The sequence below is a fragment of the Aplidium turbinatum genome, chromosome 12 (genome assembly GCF_918807975.1).
Source record: "Aplidium turbinatum chromosome 12, kaAplTurb1.1, whole genome shotgun sequence".
Taxonomy (NCBI): Eukaryota; Metazoa; Chordata; class Ascidiacea; order Aplousobranchia; family Polyclinidae; genus Aplidium; species Aplidium turbinatum.
In genome coordinates, this window is record NC_137483.1 from 3,808,949 (window position 1) to 3,833,449 (window position 24,501).

General features: G+C 37.4%; 2 protein-coding genes across 4 annotated transcripts in view; one reads left to right on the forward strand and one right to left on the reverse strand.

The window, feature by feature from the left end:
* The first annotated feature begins 6,684 nt into the window (after positions 1-6,684).
* LOC145781098 (uncharacterized) overlaps positions 6,685-24,501 on the forward strand; it is a 34,041-nt gene continuing 16,224 nt past the window's right edge. For 2 of the 3 annotated variants that reach the window (XM_082592850.1, XM_082592852.1), the window contains exons 1-4: positions 6,686-6,907; positions 11,359-11,406; positions 14,594-14,740; positions 15,189-15,291. In XM_082592850.1, the coding sequence (XP_082448976.1) occupies positions 6,815-6,907; positions 11,359-11,406; positions 14,594-14,740; positions 15,189-15,291 (391 nt within the window). In that variant the 5' untranslated portion in view covers positions 6,686-6,814. Of the gene's footprint in view, positions 6,908-11,358; positions 11,407-14,593; positions 14,741-15,188; positions 15,292-24,501 lie in introns of all 3 variants that reach the window. The other variant, XM_082592851.1, reaches the window with a different exon arrangement.
* On the reverse strand, positions 16,239-18,086 carry LOC145781136 (general transcription factor II-I repeat domain-containing protein 2A-like). The gene is made up of 2 exons (XM_082592898.1): positions 17,862-18,086; positions 16,239-17,759 (listed from the first exon to the last, which is right to left on the reverse strand). Exons 1-2 carry the CDS (start codon positions 18,069-18,071, stop codon positions 16,284-16,286), a joined length of 1,686 nt encoding a protein of 561 aa, XP_082449024.1. The 5' UTR covers positions 18,072-18,086; the 3' UTR covers positions 16,239-16,283.

Here is a 24,501-nt window from a genome sequence, read left to right on the forward strand (position 1 = left end):
CTTTTTTTTCTTGAGGTATCGTCATCACAATCCACCAGTTAGTCTTTATCAAAACCCCGTTATCTCGGCGGTCAAATGCCGAACTCAAATCAAGGGGTGCTGGTTTGTCTCTCGGGGTGTGCTCTTTTGAACAACGTACTTCAGGACTGCTCTTTATTCAGTGGCACCTAGTGGATGGAATACTTCCTTGACAACAACACTTCAACAACTATCAGAAACTTCACTCTGTCAATCTCGGTAACCGGCGTCAAAATGTGCCAAAATCTCTACAAGTATGCGAAACTACCAGAAATAACCCATCAAGGTTTTGTCAATCCGAGGAAAAAGATTAAAAAAAACAAATTTTCTTCGGTGATGACAGTACTACGTCATTTCAACAGCGACACCTAGTGGATGGAATAACTTGCATACAACAGCATTTCAACAAACCAAAAAGTTCAAACTCTGTTTGCCTTGTTGATAGGGCTTGTGTCAGTGGTTTGAAGCTTTTCTACATGCATGCAAAGCTGTCGGGAGTATCAAGCTTGCAAAAAGGTTTTCTCAGTCCAAGCGTAACAATTTCCACGTGCTATCAAACCAAGCATGCACAAAAATGTCAGTCTAAACTGAAGGTATACCGTAGCTTAATATTCATAATATATTGAGGCAAGCGATTGAAACGCATAAAAGTAACTTTATTCATGGTGAAAATGAAGAAAAATATAGGTTTGATGGTCTGGGCCAGTAGGCTAGTAGCCTACTTATCAACCTTTAAAAACACGGTTTGCACTTTTTTGCTTTTCAAAAATTTTATTCGCACAAACCAACCAGAGTTAGTATACAGCAATTTGTTTTCCTTATTCGGAAGGGTTTGTTCATTAAAATTATGCGTCTTAGCCAATTTTAACGCCAATGGCAGATGTAACAAGTTGGTTTGAATTTAACTCTCATTTACTTCACTCCCTACTGCTCCAAGTAGGCCTAAGTAGCCTAGACCGAGGGCACTTTAACAAACGTTAGAGAGATTTTGTTAAATTAACAACAACGAAAATTGATGTGCATAAAAAGAATAACCAGTTTTTATTCAAGTAAGCCTATCGAAGCAGGCTAATATTAATGACTTGTTTTCTGCTAAATATTTCTGGAAATTTCAGACCAGTTGAGAAGGAGCGATCTTCCTGGCGTCAGCACTACCTCACTACTCACTATAGAACATCGAGCATTGTGTTTCGCTAACCATACCGGTGTAGCCTCTACACTAGCCATCAAGACTTTTCCAAAAACATGTGTTTCTCGGCAGTCGAGTGTAGCAGGAACTCAGCGATAGACACGTGTTTCGCCCATGAGAACTAGTGGTGCGGTAGGCTACTGATGAGCCCAGCCTCATAGGCGAAACACGTGTCTATCGCTGAGTTCCTGCTACACTCGACTGCCGAGAAACACAATTTCAGACCAGTTAGACACAACTTCTTGCTCCAAAGCTCCCGCCTTAGGTCATCAACAATGTCTTATGAAGAAGACAACTCCTTTTTCTCGTTTTGGTATCTAGCCTACTATTTAGCCTCCCAAGCAGTCCACTGAACCCATTCAGCCAACTAGGCTGAAATGCTTTATTGCCAATGCCAATTAGGCTTTAAAAATAGTTGGATTTTGCACAAAAAATTTATGTTCAGTATTTAAATCGCCAGATTTTCATTACATTAATCAACAGCTCTGACTCATGGTTCAACGTGTTTTTTAGTCTACGGTTAGAAAACGCTTGTTGACAAAATCACTTTTAACATAGGATCCAAAGGTTTCGTTGGGTACGGTACGTAGCCTACTGTTTGCAAACAGCGTTCAAAGTGCCCAGCTTTGATTCTCAAACCTATTCTGATGACTGATAAAATCAGCTTCAAAACTATCAAGCAGAATGTGCAATTGCTGGGAACTTTGTTCAGGTTTGATTTTTGAATCTTTATCCTCGGATTGACAAAGTCTTATTAATTAATAAGCTATTCCTGGTAGTTTCGCATAGACTAGAGACCTACTTGTAGAGATTTTTACGCAGGGCCAGTTGCCGAGATTGACAAAGTGAAGTTTCCCATTGTTGAAATGTTGTCAGGGAATTATTCCATTCTTTAGGTGCCGGTAAATAGAGAGTAGGCCTTAGAGATGCAGCGAACACAAAATTTTTATCCGCACACCGCACCGCAACTGAATCACCTATCCGCACACCGCAATTTATCTGGAACTTTGACACTGCACCGCACACCGCAAATTACAAAATTTTCAAAAAATGTTTTACGCGTTATTTTTTAGAAAGTCAATTGTGGCAAAAAGCACCCAGGGCATATAACTGGTACCGGTAACCTACCGGTACAGTTGTGCACTAACTAGGCTAACCAGATCATATTCTCTTACCAGCAATGCATCTAAGTTCTAAGACATCATGCTTTTTCAAATAGAATGTTCCTAGATCCAGTATCAGGACTTTTGAACAGTTTTTGTAAGCAATAATGCAATTTTAATGTCAGTGGCTGTATGAACTACACACAACACAGACAGACAAGATGTCAAGAGTAAAACTAATAACCTGAACTCACTAGGCTAACTGTTACAGTAACTAATGCGGTAGTTGCGCTAGGCCTATAGCCTGGTAACTGAGCTTATCAGCTAGGCTATTAACCAAACACACTCGTACAGCTTCCTCACAAGCCAGCCCCAAACACCCTGTCAACTGCAAGCCATTTGCACAGCTTTGAGCTTTCCAGCTTAGGGTTTCCCAAAAAACTGATTAGTGTTTCCAATTTAAATTTGAAGTTTCATAACTGATTTTCTTGAAAAGTTGAAAGTTTACGTTTACAAAAGTTTAATTTCTTGCAAGTTTACGCGGCAAGCGGCGCGGCTTTTTCATTTCAACTTTCCACGCGGCGCGGCACGCGGCGAAAAAGTCATAAGCGGCCGCGCACGCGGCGCGGCGCGGCTTGCATCACTAGTAGGCCTAGTGCTGAGTTGCGTTGCTCAAGCGCACACCCGGAGAGTCGAACCAGCGCCACGTGATCTTGAGTCCGGTGATTAACCATTTGGCTAACTGGGCAGACCGGCTGCCTTAATAGGCTCCTTCAGAGTCCATTCCATTTATGTAGGCTCGACATGACCTCTCAAAACTGTCTCAAAGTGGGTTAGCTTGTGACTTCGAAAATTATATAATATATTATATTATATATAATAAATTATATAATATACTATATAAAAAAAATATATTATATTATATAATAATATTACTATATAGTTATATATAAAGTAGGTTAGCTTGTGACTTCGAAAATTTTTCCAAGTTTGAAGTTTTTACTTCCACCGATGAAATTTTGATTATTTGCTTGAATTTATCAATTCCACATTTTTGTAGAGTGGTGTAGGCCAGGGCTTCTCAAACTTTTTTGTTATGCCACCCCATATTGAAAAATATAATTTTATGCGACCCCATTATGGGGACATCCACATTAATGACATTAAAACGGAGTTAGTTCTTTTGTCTCAATTTGTTTCGGTTCTTTTTGGCTTAGGGTACATTATAATTCTTCCGTTGTTACCACATGAATCTACGGAACCTAATCACTGATCCATAGTCAATTAATCTTGTAACTGCTTCAAACTTTAGTCTGGGTTCCTTCAAAAACTAGTTGCTAGGCTACTCTGAAATCATAATGCGAGCGGTAAGGTTACTTTTGGTCAGCACGTTACACTTGTGTAAACGTTACACTTGTTAAACGCCTTCTCCACAGTCACTCCCAAGGATATGGACCAGTCAGACCTCAACGCCTGTCATCAAGGCGCCCATTCCATCGATATGCTACACAGCTTGTGGATAAGGGCTTCAGATGCATGGAGACATGGGCCCAGGAATGGAACGAGCTGCCACACATCCCTCCCCAGTTCTCAGTTATACCAGCACTCTCCATCCCTTCTGGAGCAGACCTCTCAAGAAAGGCATAGGTCACATTGAACATGATCAGATGTGACGTTGGCTGCACTGGAGCTGGTCTGTTTGGGTGGGGGTTGCATAGTGCGCCGATCGGAATGGCCCGTTTCGGTGAGTCCGATTCGGTGAGTCCAATTCGGTGAGTCCGATTCCCTATTCGGTGATTTTTTGTTTTTTTAAAAAAATTATCGGGTACCTTAGCCTAATTGTCATTGCCGTTTTAGGGTTATGGGCCGGGAGTTAAGGTTAAGAGGTTAGGAACTCACCGAATCGGACTCACGGAATAGTAGCAGACCCTGCGCCGATGTGTGTCTGCGGAGCGGTAGAACAAACAATGCAACACATACTTCACGAATGCCCCATCTTACGACCCCCATGTGGAATCATTGGTATTCGACAACTGGACCCAACTACCGTATCATGGCTGCACGATGAGGCATTGCCAATCTAAGCTACTACAAGTCAAACGAGAGAGAGAGAGCACGTTACAGCAATGATGGGGTAACAACGAATCAATTGTTACGATTGGTTATATTTTATCGTTCGACATTTCACACCGACGGTTGCGGTCAATTTTGACATCATGGCAAGACTACAACCTACCGGCACTAGACTAAATTAAACTATTTCATTACGACCCCAAAATTTCAATACGCGACCCCATTTGGGGTCGCGACCCATAGTTTGAGAAGCCCTGGTGTAGGCTATTATTAAGCATTTCAAATAGCCTATGTCCAATGCTGCCACAGCAAATTCGGAAAAAGCACAAGATTTAAGAAAAAAAAGCACAAGATTTGGATACAAAAGCACAAGATTGCAAAATTGAACCTTTGTGACCCATTTTGTGCCAATTTGAAGAATAACATGACTTTGAAATCAACAGTTAAGAGAAGATACATGCTTATTAATCACTGCTCTCTTTTGATTCGTGATCTTTAACGTAATTTAAATATCACAAATCTCACAAAAGGCTACATATCGATCAGTTTTGTCTTCTTGTACCGATCTTTTTAAATCAGGATCATTCAACCATTGACGATTAAAAGGCTGTTTAGTGTTTATACCACTTTTTCGTTTTGGGAATTGGTGAATGATTGTCATTATTTGATGCTGATGTAGACTACTCTTTCCGCTGCTCTTGTTATCTAGTATCGAGCAACACAACCTCTGAGTCTGACGACGAGCACATACCGTACTCTTTTCAAATAAAGTTTTTAGCTAATATTGTCAGGCTTGATAACTCACTGAGTAAAATTGGTCAATATGTCTAAGTATGGTACCAGAAACCTAGTTACCAAAACCATTTAGTTCCAGTCTATAAGTTCTCTAACAAACTCAAACTATGGTAGTAACGATTAATTTAACTTTGATCAAAAAACACAAGATTTAGCCAAAAATCGATCGGAAAGCACGAGAACACAAGATCAAAGGTAAAAACACAAGATCTTGTGCTAAAACACAAGCCGTGGCACCATTGCCTATGCACAGTCTCTATAATACAGAAATATAGAGACTGTGGCCTATGTCAATAGCCTACCACCCGGATTTAGCGGATAATTTTGCCCACAAAAAACAGTTTGCGGCTAAAAGTAACGCTGGTTTGACCCTGGAGTTGTGCACATGAGTAGGCCAACAGGCGTTGAAGACGTAGGCTATGCCTAGATGCCTACGGCCATTGCTAACAATGCATTACCGGTACTAGGCTTGTTTGAATTATTGCACATGACAAAAAGTAAGTTATAAACCAGGTAGAATTCGTATCCGTCTCATTCGCACCACTTTTGTCATCCGCATAGCATTTTTTTATAGTGCGTAAGCTACCATATAGGGAAGCCCGCTGTTCCAGCAGCATTATAATGGTCAATTGCCAATTATTGACAATTTTTGTTATTCTTTGCTACCGTAGGCTACTGCGGTAGCTTACTTTTAACTAAAATCCTCAAATTACCGTACGGTACTTTAAAACCTACTTTTATATAACCCATAAAAAGTAACTTACATTATTTCGCAAATTAGAAACAACCGTAACCCTTCTAGTGTTGCAGATAAGCCAAAAGCAGATTTAGTAGGCTATCGCATCCGCCAATTATCTGCAATCAGGCTACCTGCAATCCTCAGAACGAATAACATAGCCTACAAAATAAAATTTACAAATTCAAATTCGTCTTAGCACATGACTAGGGAACTGTGTTCCGAAAACTAGTGCAATTCGATATTGCCACAACGAACTCGCAGCATCAGGCTAAAACAGATCGTTAGAATCTACACAGTGAAGTAAAATTTATAAAGTTCTAGGACACACTGCAGTGCGGTTGAAGGCAAGAAAAAATTAAACGCACATTATTTTAAAGATTGGCCAAACATTTGTAAGCGGTTACTTTTCATGTTAAATTACGTGAAAATTTCCAACCTTAAACATAAATTCAAAGCAGGGGAGACCAACAGAAATTCGAGACGAAATTTTTAATTGATTGGGAGATCGGTAACCAGTGGGACGCGTGACCAGCGGAAGGTGACTAAGTACTAGATAGCATTTAAAGCTACACAGCATCAGTTAACGCAGAAAAAGACCTGAATAACCGCAAAAATGACCTACATGAGCTAAAGTATGTTTAAAATTGCTAACAAGAGGTGAAGCATCTTTGGCAGGGTCGGTGAGGGATGAGAGGAGAAATGTTTTTGTTGTGGAAACTCTGTTACGGCGGTTGTTTTCGAAGTTTGTAAGGTTTTTTGAGTGTTGGCTGTTGGGTATGCCTGAGCAAGGCATCAAGTCTACAGTTTTTTTTGTGCGAGCTTTATTACAGTTGATTGCAAGACACTACCAGATTTTACTGTATTGCCACTTCAGCCTTGCTTTCAAGTAAGTTAAACATGTTTTATCGTGGCAATGTGCAAAAAAGAAAACTTCTCAAGACTCGTAATCACATAAAAAAGAAGGCAGCCATCAATCAACCAGAATGGGATGTAAGTTCAATTGAACACTATTTTATCTGCACTATATTACTTAGCGGCGGCTGAGTTTGGTGACTTTTTGGTCTTTTGCTGACATCCTTGTGTGAGTTATTTGTGTTTTGTGTATTTTTGTTCAAACGTCAACAAAACAAAGAGAACGTAAATAGAAAATAAGTTATTTTTTGTTTTTATATGTTACTTTAGTGCACTTTTTTACATTTTGTATTAATCAATCTTGAGTAAGGTAAACTAACATTATTTTTCATGGACTTTCAGTCTGGTTTGATAAAAGCTTTGATTTTTAATTTTGCTCAAAGAACATTTGTTCTTCACACTCCTATTTACTATTAAAACAATTAGAAATTGCAAGTGTATGATATAACAAAACAATCACACAGTTTTTTATATTAGATTTCAATACAAAACATCTCAAACACATCATTATAAAAAAGGCTGTGGCTATATTTACACTATATAGTGTAACAATAGCCTAAATAGTGTTGCCTGATAAGGAATTCTGCCCTAATTTGAGAAAAATTTAAAGCTGTTGAAAACAAAAACTTGTATTTTGGAATTTTTTTTTAGTCCTGAGAAGATCAAAACCCTTATCTTATTTCTAACTCTAACCCTTACCTTAACCCTTCCTAACTTTAATCCTAACTCTGGCAACACCTGATTGTGGAAAAATAGCCACTTCTTATAAAAAAAGGTTCCTGGTGTTTTCCTTAAAAAGTGTTTCTTCTAAACATCATAGCCACCTAGCCTCTCTCTCTCTGTAGGTATCATGGCTGATACAGCCCTCGATGTACAATGATCATAGTCGTACGAGACCAAACCATTTTGTGGGGGCAGAACGTAAATTTGCCCAAATTTGCACGCTTTTATAGAAATTGCCCAAATATAATGTATGCGGTGCATGATAACAGTGAAAAACTACAGCTACCGCAAAATGACTTGAGACCTCGATCATTTTCACACGTTTTTAATTGCAATAAGTATTAAACCATTGTGTATTGCATAAAAGGCAATTGTTTCACTCAAATCAATTATGATGTATAATACGTACACAATGGGCTATTAGCAAGACTATGTTACTGTAGAATTGCTTTGGGCATTTTATTAGAATAAAGTAGTGATGAGAATTCAGAGGAAGTTCAGCACCGCCTCCAAAAGGACTTGGATCTTCCGAGCCGTAAAGCTGTCAAAAAGCCTCTTATCAATGAGCGGATGAAAAAACAATGGCTAGCATTTGCCAAGAAATATGCCCATTGGACCACTGAGCAATGGAGAAAAGTAATGTTCTCTAATGAGAACAATTTCCAGGTCTTTAAGATGGGGTCTACTACGGTTCGGCGTCCAAGGTCATCTGATCGTTTTGATCCTCGATATACAGTTCCGACTGTTAACACCCACAGTCAGTCATGGTGTGGGGAAGTTTTTCTGGAGAGAAGGGAAGGGGAGGCCTGCACTTTCTTCCAAAAAACACAAAAATGAACGCTGATCTCTAGATGCAAGTTTTGGAGGAGCATATGCTCAATTTCTTCCACATTCATGGCTCCGAGGTGTTCATGCATGATAGTGCACCCTGCCACAAATCTAAAAAAGTAACAACTTCCTTGAACACCAACAAATAAATGTTCTTGAATGGAATGGCAACAGCCCGGATTTAAATCCAATCGAAAATTGCTGGCACAAAATGAAGAGAATGGCCGAAAAAAAAACTCCTAACCTGGATACTCTTAAAGAAGAGCTGAAAAAAGTGTGGTGTCTGGAAATGACACCGGATTATTTTAGAAATTTAAGCGACTCTATGCCCAAACGCTTGCAAATGGTTATCAAAAACAAGGGCAATATGACAAAATATTAACAAAAGTGACTATTTTTAATAAAAGCGTTATTACAAATAAACCTGTGTTTTTCTTTAAAAATAAGGTAGGTCTCAAGTCATTTTGCGGTAGCTGTAACATAACAAGATCACCAGCTAGCTAGAATTTCTTACCAGAGTAAACAAGATACAACAACTGAATTCATCTTTGAAGATACCTTGCTTGTGCATTGCTCGATGGCTTGGTAGATAGGAGTAACAAATATTGTTTTACACACCACAAAAAAACAACCCCACTTAAATATTCTGTATAAAAAGTATATAAGGCAGGCTACTGGTTAAAATTAGACCTATATAGATCAAGTGCACTGATTAATAGACCTTGAAGTTGGAACAATGGAGCCTGTCTGCAGTTATATGATTGCACAAATCATATCAGGAAAATCAGCAACAGGACATATATTTGTACTACTGTATTGTTGTTTGTATTTACTGCAGGAATACATACAAGAATCCTTTAATGAGAATTACAGGAGAAATTGAAAATTAAAAATAACTTATCTGTGTTAAAACACCTCATTGAGTATGCATTCAAGTGCTTTAATTAATTCTCCATTGTATAATAGGCTATCTATGGCAATGAGGTAGCTTAATATCAACATTAAGATAGGCATACACATCCAGATATAATGTTTTAGGTATGTTGCTCTCATAGTCCAATTTCTGCAGTATTGTAGGCGCTTGCTAACTGCTGACATCAGAACCAAGGGCTATAATACATCTGCAGTAAACTATAGTATGGTAGGCTACACATAACCAATGCATACCATCGTGCAGCAGTAACTGTTGAATGCTTGAGCTAAAAACTATAAAAATATGTTTTTTACATCATCACAAGAAACACTTTTTACGCATGCAGCTTGCCAATATTTTTTTGCAACCAGAAAAAGCGGGTCAAGTTAATGCAAACAACTGGGTCTGTCTCCACAGAACAGAAATCAAGATATTAATGAAAAAAAGTGGAGCTGCCATGTTTCACACAAGATCTTGCAAAGCAAACATTTTGCCAGCTTGCATGGCAGGTTTTGAGTTTGGAAAGCTTTGAAATAAATGAATATATATTATGATTGGTTTGAGATTGTAGATTTCAGCAGTAACATTTTAAATGTTGGTGAAATTAACATGACACAGTTGCGTAAACAAACTAAATATTGTTTTTTTTGGGACGCAACTGCATCATTTTTAATTTGGGTAGTTTTATAAAAGCAAGCTAACAAAGCTAAGCAACACCACAACATTAACATTACATTTAACAGGTATAACATTTTTTTGTTAAATGTTGTGGTGTTGCTTAGCTATGTCCGTTTAAGGTTGAAAAAGTACTGTAACCTCTCCACTCGAATTGTTTTATACAAGTATTCACCAGATTTATATAAATTCATATTTTGTAGTTGCCCAAATCAAGATGATGCATTTATGGATATTATGAAAAAAATTAAAGACTTTTTAAATTTTGATGCCGAGGCAACTGCATCATGCCAATTTGGGCAGTTTTATAAATAGACTATGATCAGATAATTTTGTATTTTTTTGTTGCCCAAATCTAAACGATACAGTTGACTTTGTTCATTTTGGGGAAACTGCCTCATGCTAATTTAGGCAGTTGCATAAACAGACTAATCAGTTGCATCAGATAATTTCATGTTTTCAGCTGCCCAAATCAACACGATGCATTGAGAAAATTAAAAAAATTAGCTACCTATATATATAGCAAATTTTGCGTTTTGATTTGGGCAGTTTCACAAAAGTAGACAAAAGTGGCAGATTTCTTGTCCAAATAAGAGGCTGATACTTAGTTTGATAGGTAAAATATATTAATTTATAGTTTTTCTTAATTCATGCAATTTAGTACCGTAGCTTTCAAATAGCAATTTTTGCCCTAATAATTGCAAGATTTTGCTCGAATTCGCGACGTTTTGAAACAACAGGAGGGGCGGCTGCCCCCCCTGGCTCGTACTGCTATGACAATGATGTTCCAGTTTGATCGATCTCGTGCTTCTTGCCAAATTTTAGTAGGGTTCTTGGTATGTGGTTGAAAATTGTGCAAAAATGTAAATCTTTGAGCTCCTCTTGACCGTTTTCCTAGTATTTTTCCACTTAAAGATAAATCTTCAAATTCGCCTTTCCTTATGATGTGACCCAAGAACTTCAGTTGCCGCATTTCTATAGATCTCATTATCTGCTGCTCCTGGCCCATCTGTTGGAGAACTGCTCTGTTGCTTCCAAAAGCTGTCCATGGAATTTTGAGAATTCTTCGGTAAAACCACATTTCTGCAGCTTCAAGCTTTTTTCGTGTTTTTGCCGTTAGCGTCCAGGTTTCACATGCGTACATCAAAATTGACCAAACAAAGCATTTTAACAAACGAATTTTTAAGGTTAGCGGCCTAGCAGTCACCAAAAAAATTATTCAAAACAACATCTACGGTATAATACCACATTGAAAAATCTTGGCAATAATTTTTCATAATAAGCAACATCACTTCACTACAAAATACTTTCTGATTTCTACAAAATACTTAGTCTTTTGTGGCTCACTTTCAGTTGTTTGATGCATGATTTTATTATATTTGCATTTCAGAGCACTGTTCAAGATTTAACTGTACATGCGGCTTCACCTGAGGAATTGGTAAGCACATTAATGTTTGTCAGTAAGTTCAGATGGAAATATTTACTCCCAAAGATAGATTTAAATATTCACTCATTGATTTCACATCAAAAAGGTTGATTGTTCAAGTTGTTCAGTTGCAGTTTACCTTTGATCAAGACCTATACCTGCTGTTCAGCTTGTATCCTTATTCGTCAGTATAGAATTTAGGATTTTCTTGTGATTGGCTAGCCGTTTATATCCTTTATAAAAAATATTTGAAATGAATGGTAGTAATAAAAAGCTTGAAGTTGCTTAGCCAAGTGGTGAGAGCCATGGTTCGACACTGCTCAAGTGCATGTGGCTGCGTCTTTCACGACAGTTATAGGCACGGGTCTGCTACTATTCGGCGAGTCCGATTCGGCGAGTCCGATTCGACTAATCCGATTCGGCGAGTTCCCTATTCGGCGAGAGCCTTTTTCGGCGAGTGCCCTATTCGGCGAGTTTTTGAAATTTTATTTTTAAAAGGGAATTATCGGGTACCGTAGCCTAATTAGTAATTATAATTGCCGTTTTTACATCGTTAAACGTTGAAATCGTGCAGAAAGGAATAAAAATAAAATGTTTGAACTATTAAATTAAAATTCGTTATGTCAGTTCAGTTGAGTTGTTTTTATTTCTGACCATCATATGAAAAACAATACACGTCAACATAGCAAAGGTAGATGCGACAAAACGCGAACGTTAAAACGTGCTTGAATTCGTCATGTCAGTTCAGTTGTTTTTATTTTTGATCATGATATCAAAAACAATTCACGTCAACATAGCAAAGGTGTAGAAAAAGGTAGAAGCGACAAAACGCGAACGTTAAAACGTGTTTGTGACCGAAGTAAGTTATTGAGTTGAAAGAAATTTGGCACGGTCGCAACACCTTCAGAAAAATTTAAGAAATAAAGGAAAAATAAAAAAAAGAAAATGTTACAAAAAAAAATCATGTTTAATGTCTATAAGTTAGTACTTTTGAATAGTTAAAATGATTAGCTTGGATCAACAAATGTGTGGCCTACAGCTTGGATTGAAAGGAAATTATCGGGTACCGTAGCCTAGTTATCCCAACCAGCAGAAATTGCCGTTTTTACATCGTTTTAACGTCGCTAAACGTTGAAATCGTGTAAAAGAGAGAACTCTGATGACTAGAATACGTTGAAACTGGGAAACATTCACAGAAGCCCTTCGATTTGTTCCAAGAAGCCATTTAGCATAACAGTTCATTTGTACATTGATTCAACGTCTGAATACATTATCTTAAAAATGCATAATCTTAAAAATGCAACGTATCGAAGGGCTTTTGTGAATGTTTTTCAGTTTCAACGCAGGCCTTAAAACTCGTGTTTTTTTCCGGCAGCCATCGTGGCCTACCGAGAGCTCCTTCTCGGCGGCCAAATCTGCGTGCTTGGAGGCCAAAATACAATAACGATAGCACAAGTAAATAGCATTAAACTTGCAACAATGTTAAAATGATCACTTAGCGTTGTTGAAGTCTGGGCGACGTCCTGCAATAGAATCGTTGTACCACGCATTAAATGCTTTATCGGGATTGTAATCCAGTATTGCGGGACCATCTAACGACACTAAATTGTTTTAACTGCTCGCAGCTCAGTAAATTGTTTCAACTGCATATACCGCCTTTCATAAAATCTGACCATTTATTCCGTTATAATGTCATCATTGAGGGTATGAAGTCACTAACCCACAGCGTTTTCAACTATGAAGATACGTGTTTTACCCACGGATGTCAACTAACCTAGTTCTCCTTTTTAACAACGATTCAATATCCGACAACATTGAATCGATATAAAAACGACAATATTGCCAGCCGATGTAAATTAGCACTTCGCATTAACACTTCGTTAAAGTAAACATCGGGAATTGCAAACAAGACTTACAGCGCTGGTGATCGCAGCTGGATATATTCAATACAACAGTGGTGACTATGATGCGCTGACCTATTTCTGCGTCACTCTTTGATACTACATATTTTCGACATTTAATCCACGATCATTCTATTGCGAAATTAAATAATTGGCTAGAAGAAACCGGCGGCCAAACTTGGCCGACGGAAGAGGTAGCACAGGCGGTCATTCAAGCACTACTTAGCGGCCATGGCCGCGATGGTCGCCGGCTGCTTTAAGGTTTGCAACGTATCCTAGTCATCAAAGTTCTCTTTTCTACACGATTTCAACGTTTAGCGACGTTAAAACGATAAGCCACACATTTGGTGAGTCTTTTCATTCTGTTACTACAATGTAAAAATGAACTGTTTGGCTAACTGGGTTCTTGGAACAAATTTTTGCTGGTAGGGATAACTAGGCTACGGTACCCGATAATTTCCTTTCAATCCAAGCTGTAGGCCACACATTTGTTGATCCAAACTAATCATTTTAACTATTCAAAAGTACTAACTTATAGATATAAACATGATTTTTTTTTGTAACATTTTATTTTTTTTATTTTCTTTTCACATCTTAAATTTTTCTGAAGGTGTTGCGACCGTGCCAAATTTCTTTCAACTCAATAACTTACTTCGGTCACAAGCACGTTTTAGCGTTCGCGTTTTGTCGCTTCTACCTTTGCTATGTTGACGTGTATTGTTTTTGATATGATGGTCTGAAATAAAAACAACTGAACTGACATAACGAATTTTAATTTAATAGTTCAAACATTTTATTTTTATTCCATTCTGCACGTTCAGCGACGTTAAAACGATGTGAAAACAGTTAGGCTGCGGTACCCGATAATTACCTTTCAAAAATAAAATTTCAAAAACTCGCCGAATAGGGCACTCGCCGAAAAAGGCTCTCGCCGAATAGGGAACTCGCCGAATCGGACTAGCCGAATCGGACTCGCCGAATCGGACTCGCCGAAACGGGCCATTCCGATAGGCACACCCTTGATTTCTTTCATGTATGAACAGTATGCTGCTCTAAAAAGAAATGCCAACGGCCCTTTTTGGGCTATGACCTGCTGAACCGAAAAAAAGACTACCAACATAAGTTATGTGGGCGAGTTGTTTGATACTTGATTCAGATTGTTCATCAAGTATTGTTAGTTTTGTTTGTCATATACAAATGCTTGAATTGATATTATGAGATGTTGTTATTCAGTGACATCCCAGACAGCAAATCAGTCGTTAATGATTGAATGTACAGAAAATGTACATCTGTTACAGCTTCGTAGAAGAATTCGACGAAAATCGAAAAATGTTGACATTGCTCGTCGTGAAATTATGGCCAAGAAAAGAGGAATCCCAGTTGACTTGATGCTTACCCCTGGGCAGGTCGAATTAGAAATGAAAAAACTAGCAGTGTTGAGAGAGGTAGGCTATTAAGTTTTGTTTATATATATATATATATTGCTTTTCTGAATTAAATGAGCAATTGTAAGAAAAAAAATTTTTTTTGCTCTTTTTCTATGTGAATAACACAGACGATCGACGATCGTCACAACCAAAACTTGACAACTAATGTTTTTATTTAATGTACAAATGTAGTTTTAACTTGTCTTAAAGAGGAGAGTTTTGAATTGTTAAAACAGTTGGGCTATGTAATTGTTTGTACGCTTAATGCTCGAGAGTATCTGCTAAAAACTGTCCCCAAGTGCAGCACATTGGCCCATGCCATACTCAATTTTTTATTCCTACTGAGTTTGTTTCTGTTAATAATTGCTGCATACAGTTGCATTGCATGAAACAATGTTTAACATTATGCCTCGTGAGTATGTTGAGTATATATCTATAATATAAATCGAAATATTGATATTGGAAGGTGTTGTATGACCACAACGACTTCAATGAGGTCTTAAAGAAAACCGATCAAACAATGTCCTCGGTTAAGAATATTTTTCATGATTCCACTGCAAGAAAATCTGGTACGCTTTATTAGATTTCATTTTTGTACGCTCTATCTACAAGTTAAGCATGAAATTTCATCTCAATCATCACTCATCAGTAACTTAGTCCTGAGGTTCGTCTGATGGTCATTTAATCAGCTTGTATATATTGTTTATATATTATACTTAGAAAGTGCGTGAGATTTTTCTTGAGTGCATCAATGACTTAGCTGTTTGAATGTTTGTCTCTGGGTTGTAAGACCTGGATTCGATGGATACCCTGTCTTGTCACACCACAAAATTTTTATATGTGTATATGTTGTATTGAATATTGTTTCTGCGTGACAATCAGCAAAGGAATAGATTCAAGAAGATAATGTAATCGGCTGAACTTCTCTACTATACTACTGTATTTTGCAAAGTGCTGAGAGAAATGCATAGGCTTACTGACCTACCTACTAGTACTTATGGATTGGATAAAGCACTATATATAAACATTAAACACATACATATATATTAGGGTGGCTCATTTTCCTTGATGTTCTTTAAAATTTTTGTCAGTTTGGAATAATGTTCCATTTTGCTCACTGATACTTGTAAACCAAAAATTTTTCTTGGGTTTTGACCTTTGACCCTGGTTCACCCAAGGAGAAATTCTGAATTTTTTGAAAAATTAGTACATTTTGAAGTGGTTTAGCAGTATCTGAAGAGAGGATTTCTCAAAATTTGACCACGTGATTTTAACGTCACTTCCTCTGTTAACTTCCACGTGGAACATCTTCACCCTACTCCAAGTCTGAGAGTCACTAATAGTGCATGCTTTTAGTGTCATTATAGTTGATTTTACAGCCTTTTTGCAGTCAAGTGAATCTATAACATAGACCAGGGGCGTGCAACTGTTTATCGCAATGGGCCACAACGTAGAATTATAGTGATGCTGAGGGCCAGTCTATCAAATAACACATGCATTTATATGAACAATTTATTTAATGGAAAAGTACACACAATCAAGTTACACATTGAGTGAGTGATTAATGAGATGTCTGATATCTTCTCTGTCCAGAGATCTTGCCAATGTCAGCTTTGACGGAAGAAGTGGCAACTCGAAGTTGACTTGACAAGTGCTCATCTGTAAGCTGATTCCTGCATTTTGTCTTGAACAGCTTCATTTTTGAAAAGAACTGCTCACAGCAGTATGTGCTTCCGAAAAGAGAGATCATTTTTCTCGCGTGATTTTCTAGATTTGTGTAATTTCCATACACGTAGCTTCTGTAAAAAGTAAGCAAATCATTTTCATTGTAGGCTCGTTTGAGATCGACGTTTGCTTGCAATTCTAGTATTTCTAATTGAAAGCTAGATGGAATATTCTCCACAACCAGGTCAAATGGATGAGCAAAAAGTTGAAAGTCGGCATTGTGTTGTCGAAAATCTTCAAAGCGAGTTTCAAATGCCGAAGTTAACTTTTCAACCATTCCAACATATTTTTCACAGTCTTGAATTTGAGCGCTTCTACTTTCCAGACAAGGAAAGTGAGTCAGGGATGCTTTGCTCAACTGAAATCGAAAGAGTTGTAGTTTTGCTTGAAATGAGGAAATATGTTCGACCATCTTGTTCGCTAACTGATGTTTTCCTTGCAGCTTCACATTCAGTTCTGAAAGGTGATGGGTGATGTCAGTTAAGAAAGCAAAATCGTTCAGCCATGTATCATCTTTGAGAAAGGAAGCATCTTGATTTTTACTTTCCATAAAAGTTTGAATGTTCTCCTTGAGATTCCAAAATCTCTTTAAAGTGGCAGCTCTGCTTAGCCATCTTACTGCACAAAAATAATTTACATCTGGGTAATCAGAGTTAAGCGCTTGCAGAAACGACTTAAACTGCCGATGATTTAATCCCCGCGCTCGAATGTAATTAACACACGAAACAACATTTTTCATGACTTCACCAAGATCCAATACTTTCGAGCACAAGTCTTCCTGATGGATGATACAATGGCTCACCAAAACACCTTCAGTTTGAATAGCATCCAAAAATCTTTTGACAAATCCATTGTATTTTCCCACCATTGATGGCGCTCCATCTGTAGTGATACCAACCAACTTAGAAGAATCTATTTCAAATTTTTTCATCAATTTTATTACATCCTCGCAAATATCTTGACCAGTTGTTGTTGATTTCATACTTGCCATATCCAAAAATTCTTCAATTACTTCAAAATCATCTGTCACTCCTCGTATGAAAACAACTAGCTGAGCAGTATCGCTCAAGTCTGTACTCTCGTCCAAAGCGATACTAAAAGCAGAGCACTTGCTTATCCTCTGCTTTAGAGATACTTCAATATTTTCCGAAAGATCATCTATTCGGCGAGCCACTGTAAAACGAGACAGACTTGTTTGCTCTAACAAATATTTCTTCTCGGGAGACACATTTTCGATAAATATCTCCAAACAATTCTTAATGAATTCACCATCACTGTACGGCTTTCCTTTTTCGGCAATTGCTTCAGATATCTTGAAGCTCAGTTTTGTAACAAGCTCAATGTCTTTCTTGTAACCGTGAAATACCTCTTGCTGTTTGCTCAAAGACTTTTTCAACTGCTGCATTTTGTCAACCCGTAATTGACCCACAATGCTATCATAATTAGCAGAGTGTTTTGCACAGTAGTGTCGCTTGATATTGTACTCTTTCATTACTGCTATAGTGTTTTGACAAATCAGGCAAACAACATCTTGATTGTGTTGAACAACGAAGTAATTTATACACCACTCATTGTTGAACTTCCGCCTTTCATAATCAACCTTCCTTTTCTTACTTGTAGACATTTTTACTATGCTAAGCTTTTTGTAGAATAAATATTAATATATTCACCACACTGCACCCATAAAGTAAGATTTATGTCACTGAATCATTGCCAGAAGAACAAGGCGGTTTTCTACAACGCTTACTAATGACGCAACAACAATGCTAATGATGTAATAATGCAAAAAGTCAATAATGCTAATGATACGTTCCAAATAACATCATCCTCCGATCTAACAGTGAAAAGTATTTAAAAATAATGGGCTACTTGATGAAGAATGTGCGGGCCACGTAAATGGGTACCGCGGGCCGTGCTCTGGCCCGCGGGCCGTATGTTGCACGCCTCTGACATAGACCAACAAAAAATTTTGGCACAAAAGATGAGAGTCATTCTAGAGTATTTCAGGGTCCCTGATTCCGAAAATGCACTTAGTTTTTTCGATATGGCTCTAGTTTTCGAGATATTCGACAATGAAGATATTTTTAAAATCGTTTTTCAAACGCTTTCAATTTGCAAATTACTTATTTTCAGCCCTGTTTACCATTATGATGTCATAATTGCACTTGTCTAGTTCAATTGGTTCATATTGCACGAAAGTTCAAAACGCAAACAAAGGTTGAAATGAACTGTGTTTAACGTAAGGGAGACATAAATACTCAATGAAAACAGTTGTGAATCAGTAGGCCTACATCACAAGAAAAATATCCCGAAAGTCATGTGTTCATGAATGCAACTTTATATTGAAAAGGTTGGCCTACTGAAATGGATACTTGTACAAATGAAGTTTTATTCTAAGGCTCTAAGCCTTTGCTAAGGCCAAGTCGTTGCTGCAAGAAGTTTTTTTCTGGTCTATAGGCTAAATAAATGGCATATAGGCTAATAATATATGCCTTTGACAAGTAGGATGCTGTACAATAGGGTGGAGTGAAAAATTTTTTTTTTTCCAAATCAAAAAACATGGGGTCTGTATACAGGCCAAATGACCCAAAACGGCTTTTAAAAACATTTTTTGGGGGTAGCTGTTAATATTGGCAGCGCTACCGCCACCTGGTGGCCACGACTGAGCAAAAATTCTCAAATACATCATAACTTTTGATACACACATGCTAAAGGATTGGTTTTGGTGTCTATAGATGCAGAATACATATGTTTATATCTGCTCTAAGAGACATGTATTCTTTAAAATTCTTATAAATTAAGTTATTTGCAAAAAACTGAGTTTTTGCATTAAAATTTAATGAAAAAGTATAACTTTTATTTTAACTGCCTCTGTAATAGCAACCGTCACTCTGAAAGACCATGATATTATAACAAATGAAGAAACCACGTTTGTTATAGACCAGGGCTACTCAACTAATGTTAGTAAAGGTCCATTTTGACAAGTGGAATATTTTTGCGGCCCGGTAAATATTTCACATGCAACCACAAAAATTAAACAACCAGTAGCCTACGAACACCGAAACACTTTTCAGGTAGTATGTAACACGACTTGGATTTTTGTCTGACACAAACAAAGAAATAAAAAAGGAAAAAATGTATTGTGTTTCTTTGTAGTGTAGCTGTGTGGATCGCTCATGAGAGAAGACGGCAAAGTGTTGGGGGGTTTGGGGGCAAAGCCCGAAGACCCTTGGATAATCACAAAAAATTGCTTTTCCCTAATGGAAATCTGTTTAAAGAGGCCCTAAAATGTGGCAATGAGGTTATTCTTCCAGAAGCCCGAATTCCACCTTCAACACCCAGAAGATCCGGATTCGGACCGCGATCCGCCAGTTGAGTAGCCCTGTTATGGACCGTTGCAAGTTGCGAAGAAAACGAGCTAAATATAGAGAAGAAATGAGTAAGAACGATGATGAGTTGTATTCAAAAGTCAATGAAATATATGTAGATGGAAGGAACGATTCAACTCAAAGTGTTACCCAAATTAACGGCAAATATTATCGCAATTCTGTGCTTGAAGAGCATTATGTAATAGTAGGGGAACCTGGTGAGTTCTACTTGTCTCACGTAATTCCTGAAGATAGAAAGGGCATCAGTATTGCAAAAGTGCTTCATGATGAATTGGAAGGAACTGTTTTCTTGGATCATCTTTGTGTGATAGGTAGCGATGGCACAGCATCCATGACCAGAGTCGGGAGCCCATCGAAGGGCAATTGACTGCTTGGAACAATTAATAGGTAGGCCATTTGTTTGCTCCTTTGCAATGAGCTTCCTTTGCCTCATGTTTTTATGGAAATTGATGGCACAACCAAGGGGCCTGATTCCTTTTCTGGAAATATTGGGAAATACTTATCTGGTTATGTTTCAGACTGGAATATAGTCCCAACCCATAGCAATCTCTAGTGTTAATTTTCCAGAATTACCAAATGCTATTGTGGATGATCTCAGTTCTGATCAGTATTATTCATACAGAATATGTTGGGCGGCACTTCTTGGCGATGTGGATGCAGATCTTGCATTATTAGAAGTCGGTGGGCTGTGTCACTCAAGATGGCTAACTTTGGCGTGTATGATCGTAAGGTTTTATGTTTCTGTATCAACGCCATCTCAAAAGCTTGTCATTATTGTAGAATTTTGCATAAAGGTTTATTTCCCCTTATGGTTTGTAATTAAACACAAACATTCGATATCTGACAATTGCCAAGAATTTCTACAACATGATTAGAAGAATAATGACCTTTCCAAACTCAAAAGTACAGAAGATTGCTCTGAAAACTCTGCAACGAAATGCTTTCTTTGCGAACCCTGGAAATAAATTAATTGGTATGCTTGGAGATGAAGATACCAAAAGAATAGCCGTCAATAAAATACATGCTTTGCATGGTAATACAACATCAGCCGTAATCTTTGATTCAGACAACTTTGATGGTGGGGCATTGGAGCAATCAGATAGTGAGGAGAATGAACAATCAGACACACCTGCTTCTACAGCTACTGTCAGGAAGTTCATGATTCCCAAGTTAAACGTTAGTGCAAAATGTTACTACAAACCAGTAAACATGAATGTGTTGGAGCTGACAGAACCACCCATTCTAAGAAGCTTATCTAATAGCGACATTGATGACGTTAGGAGAACACCCTTTTGTATGAATCATCCTTGTTATAACCAAGCCGTGGAAAGTCATATTCAAGTTGTTACTGAAGCAAGTGCATCTGTTTGGGGTTTTGGTCGACGTGATGAAATGATTTAAGGTCAAAAACTGAATCAAGAAAACTAATGAAAAGATATGACACGAAACAACAATTTTTCTGTTGACGAAAGTAATCAAAAATTTGATTTGATTATGAATGATAATACGAACATGAACAACAAAATTGATGTTAAATAATTAATAATTGATAGTAAATTGCTTTTTGTAACTTGGTAACCTAATGTTAAGAATATTGCTATCACAGTAAATTAGTAAACTATATTGTGAGAATCTAAAATGTCATTGATTTAAATAATTTGAATTTGATTGAAATTTAAAATGCCATTAATTGCCAATTGAATAGTAGGCTATTGGGTTTATGATTAAATATAATTTGACACTGATTACAAAAAGAATGTTGAATTGAAAAAGTTGTAATTCATTATATAAAACTCAACACTAGTCAACATGTATATATATTACATTTCCTACACATGCAACATTATACCAGCATACCAGGGCCTTACACTACAGTACATAGTAAATTACACTTACAAATGATCAGTAAAATTCGTCAAAATCATTTTTTTGCTGATAACTCAATTTACAAGTGTTTCAGAGAAAACATGTCTCTTAGAGTAGATATAAACATGTGTATTATGCATCTATAGACACCAAAACCAACCTTCTAGCATGTGTGTATCAAAAGTTATGGCATATTTGAGAATTTTTGCTCGCTCGTGGCCACCAGATGGCGGTAGCGCTGCCAATATTGACAGCTACCCCCAAAAAATGCTTTTAAAAGCCGTTTTGGGTCATTTGGCCTGTATACAGACCCCATGTTTTTTGATTTGAAAAAAAAAATTTTTTTCACTCCACCCTACTGTACAAACAACCCAGATATATTTTGCTGCATGAGGCAACGCAGAGGACCAACACATTTTGCGATAGATACAGCGCTATAAAAAACAAGCATTATTATTATTACTTTGACATGAAGCTGGGTGATCAAGATAAGTCCTGGGTTTCTCCTAAAGTATGCAAACATTGCACTCAAACCCGTTTCTGGGCTCAAGGCTAAGAAGTTCAGAGTGCCATGGCATAAAGAGAGCCGTGAAATCACCATGAAAATTGACACTTCTGCACGGTGAGGATGTTCGAAGGAAGTTGGAACATCATGTTTACATGGAGTGTGCAAGGCAGTCATTGCATGGACGTTGCTATTTCTGTTTTTTGTTTGCCCTCTCTAGTTTCAAGTGGTGATTTGCTTGAAACAATAGGAAAACGGGCATGACTGAGAGTAACCTCAATACCTTCAGTAATGTTTTGAAGCAAGGTCAAGTTTTTTTCTCAAAACCATTTCTACCACCTACTGTAGTAGTTAAAGATTTAGTTATCAAAATTGGTAGCTGCAATCTTGGCTCCTCATCTCGATCAACATGGCATTCTTGACTCCAAGGCCAAGATTACGTTCTTCCGCAGCAAGGATAAAATTCTAAGCAGCTACTTTACTGAAGAACATAACTTTGTATTCTGTAATTATATAAATGGCCTCGTACCTTGATGGGTGTTGCTCAGTAGGCCAATCATAATAAAGAGTTACGTTTGTTCATCGATAGCTTTGTTTTGCTTATTTGTCTAGTTTGTTAAGCAAAACAATGTATGCATTTTGTTTGTAGGGCAAAGTGGGGCGTGTTGTCACAGGGGCGTGTTGTCACAGCACAATTTCCATGTGATAACCCAAGCGTATAACCACGAGTTTTCAATGGAAGGCATAGTTTTCAGTTCTCTTTCGTACAAGCAGTGAAGGTTAATAAATTTGTCACCACAGCAGAAATTATGAGGAGTGCCATTGAATTTTGGGCAAAATCAGGTTTTTATAACTAAACTAAAAAATGGTCTGGCAAACTAAGGTTTGATCATAACTGATCAGGAAAGATACCATTCGTTAGCTTTACGCCTGCTTTTTTCATCATACCAAACAGATAAGACATGCAAGTAGAGATGTGCACATGGTTGTTGAAACCACGTGATTTCATACCACGGGGCGTGTTGTCACAGCTGTGACTACACGCCTCGTGGTGTGCATTTTTAATATTAAGAAACATAAAAAATTATTTGTGCTTATATAACGAGGTAATATGCGTATTTGTTAAAATACAACGCTTTTTTAGGAAATAAAAATTAATATTAGATAATGATACACACATTATTCGATAGTGACACATAATTCTCAAGTTGACATTTTTATTGTTTTTGATAATGGGCATAAAATTTTTACCAATATGTTGTAAATTAATTTTTTTTGCATTTTGCATATTTTTTTATTCGTTCAGCCTGTATTAAAACCATTTTTTGTTGGTTTCTGTCATATTTTAGTCATAAACCATGTGCAGAAATTTTGTGACAACACGCCCCATGCTCTGTGACAACACGCCCCGGGGTGGGGCGTGTTGTCACAGCCCATTTACTTGCATTAAACATGCATTTATGTAAAAACGAAATAATCCAGAAAAACTTTAGCTGTAGCTAAAAGAAGTCGAATGATACCTCTTTCAATTGCACTATCAAGCATCTTGATACCATTGGTACAGAACGAGATATATGCTGATTTGTAAAAATTGTGACAACACGCCCCACTTTGCCCTACTTAGTAGCTTACTTAGTAAGTCTGAGACTGTTGAAATCAACAAATATATTAATGCAAAACGCAAGTTATATATTCTACATCTTGTATCCTCATTCCTCAGGCTTACTTCACATCATATTTTGATTGTTACTAGGCCAGAAAATCTTAAATAGCTGTTTGTTTGGGTTGTAATCAACGTGATTGGTTCCAAATAGCGTTTATACAACTCAGAAATGTGCCCGGGATTACTTCCAGTTTTGTCTATGTAGTAAATGACACGACGTTAAATCTATAGGGGCTCAAAATTGCGAAAAAAATATTTTTGCTGTAACTCAAAAACTAAAGCCAATTCGAGAAAACTTAGTGCATTTTCAGAATCAGGGGCCTCGAAATACCTTGAAAAACATGTCTGAAATGTGGTAAAATTCGACATTTTGAGAGTAATACATGTGTCAGTGTTCATGGAGTTGCCAATTAAACCACTTTGCTTGCTACAAGTTTGTGTTACTGCCTCTTATTGTGTTTATTAAGATGTTAGAGTGCGTTAGAAGATAGCGGGTGAGCAGTTTCAGGGATAAGCGAAAATTCGATATTTTGAAAAAATTTAAACCAGGTGAACCAGGGTCAAACGTTAATATTTTTTTGTGAAATTTGGTGTAGGAGATACATTTACCAAAAGGAACAATATTCCAAAC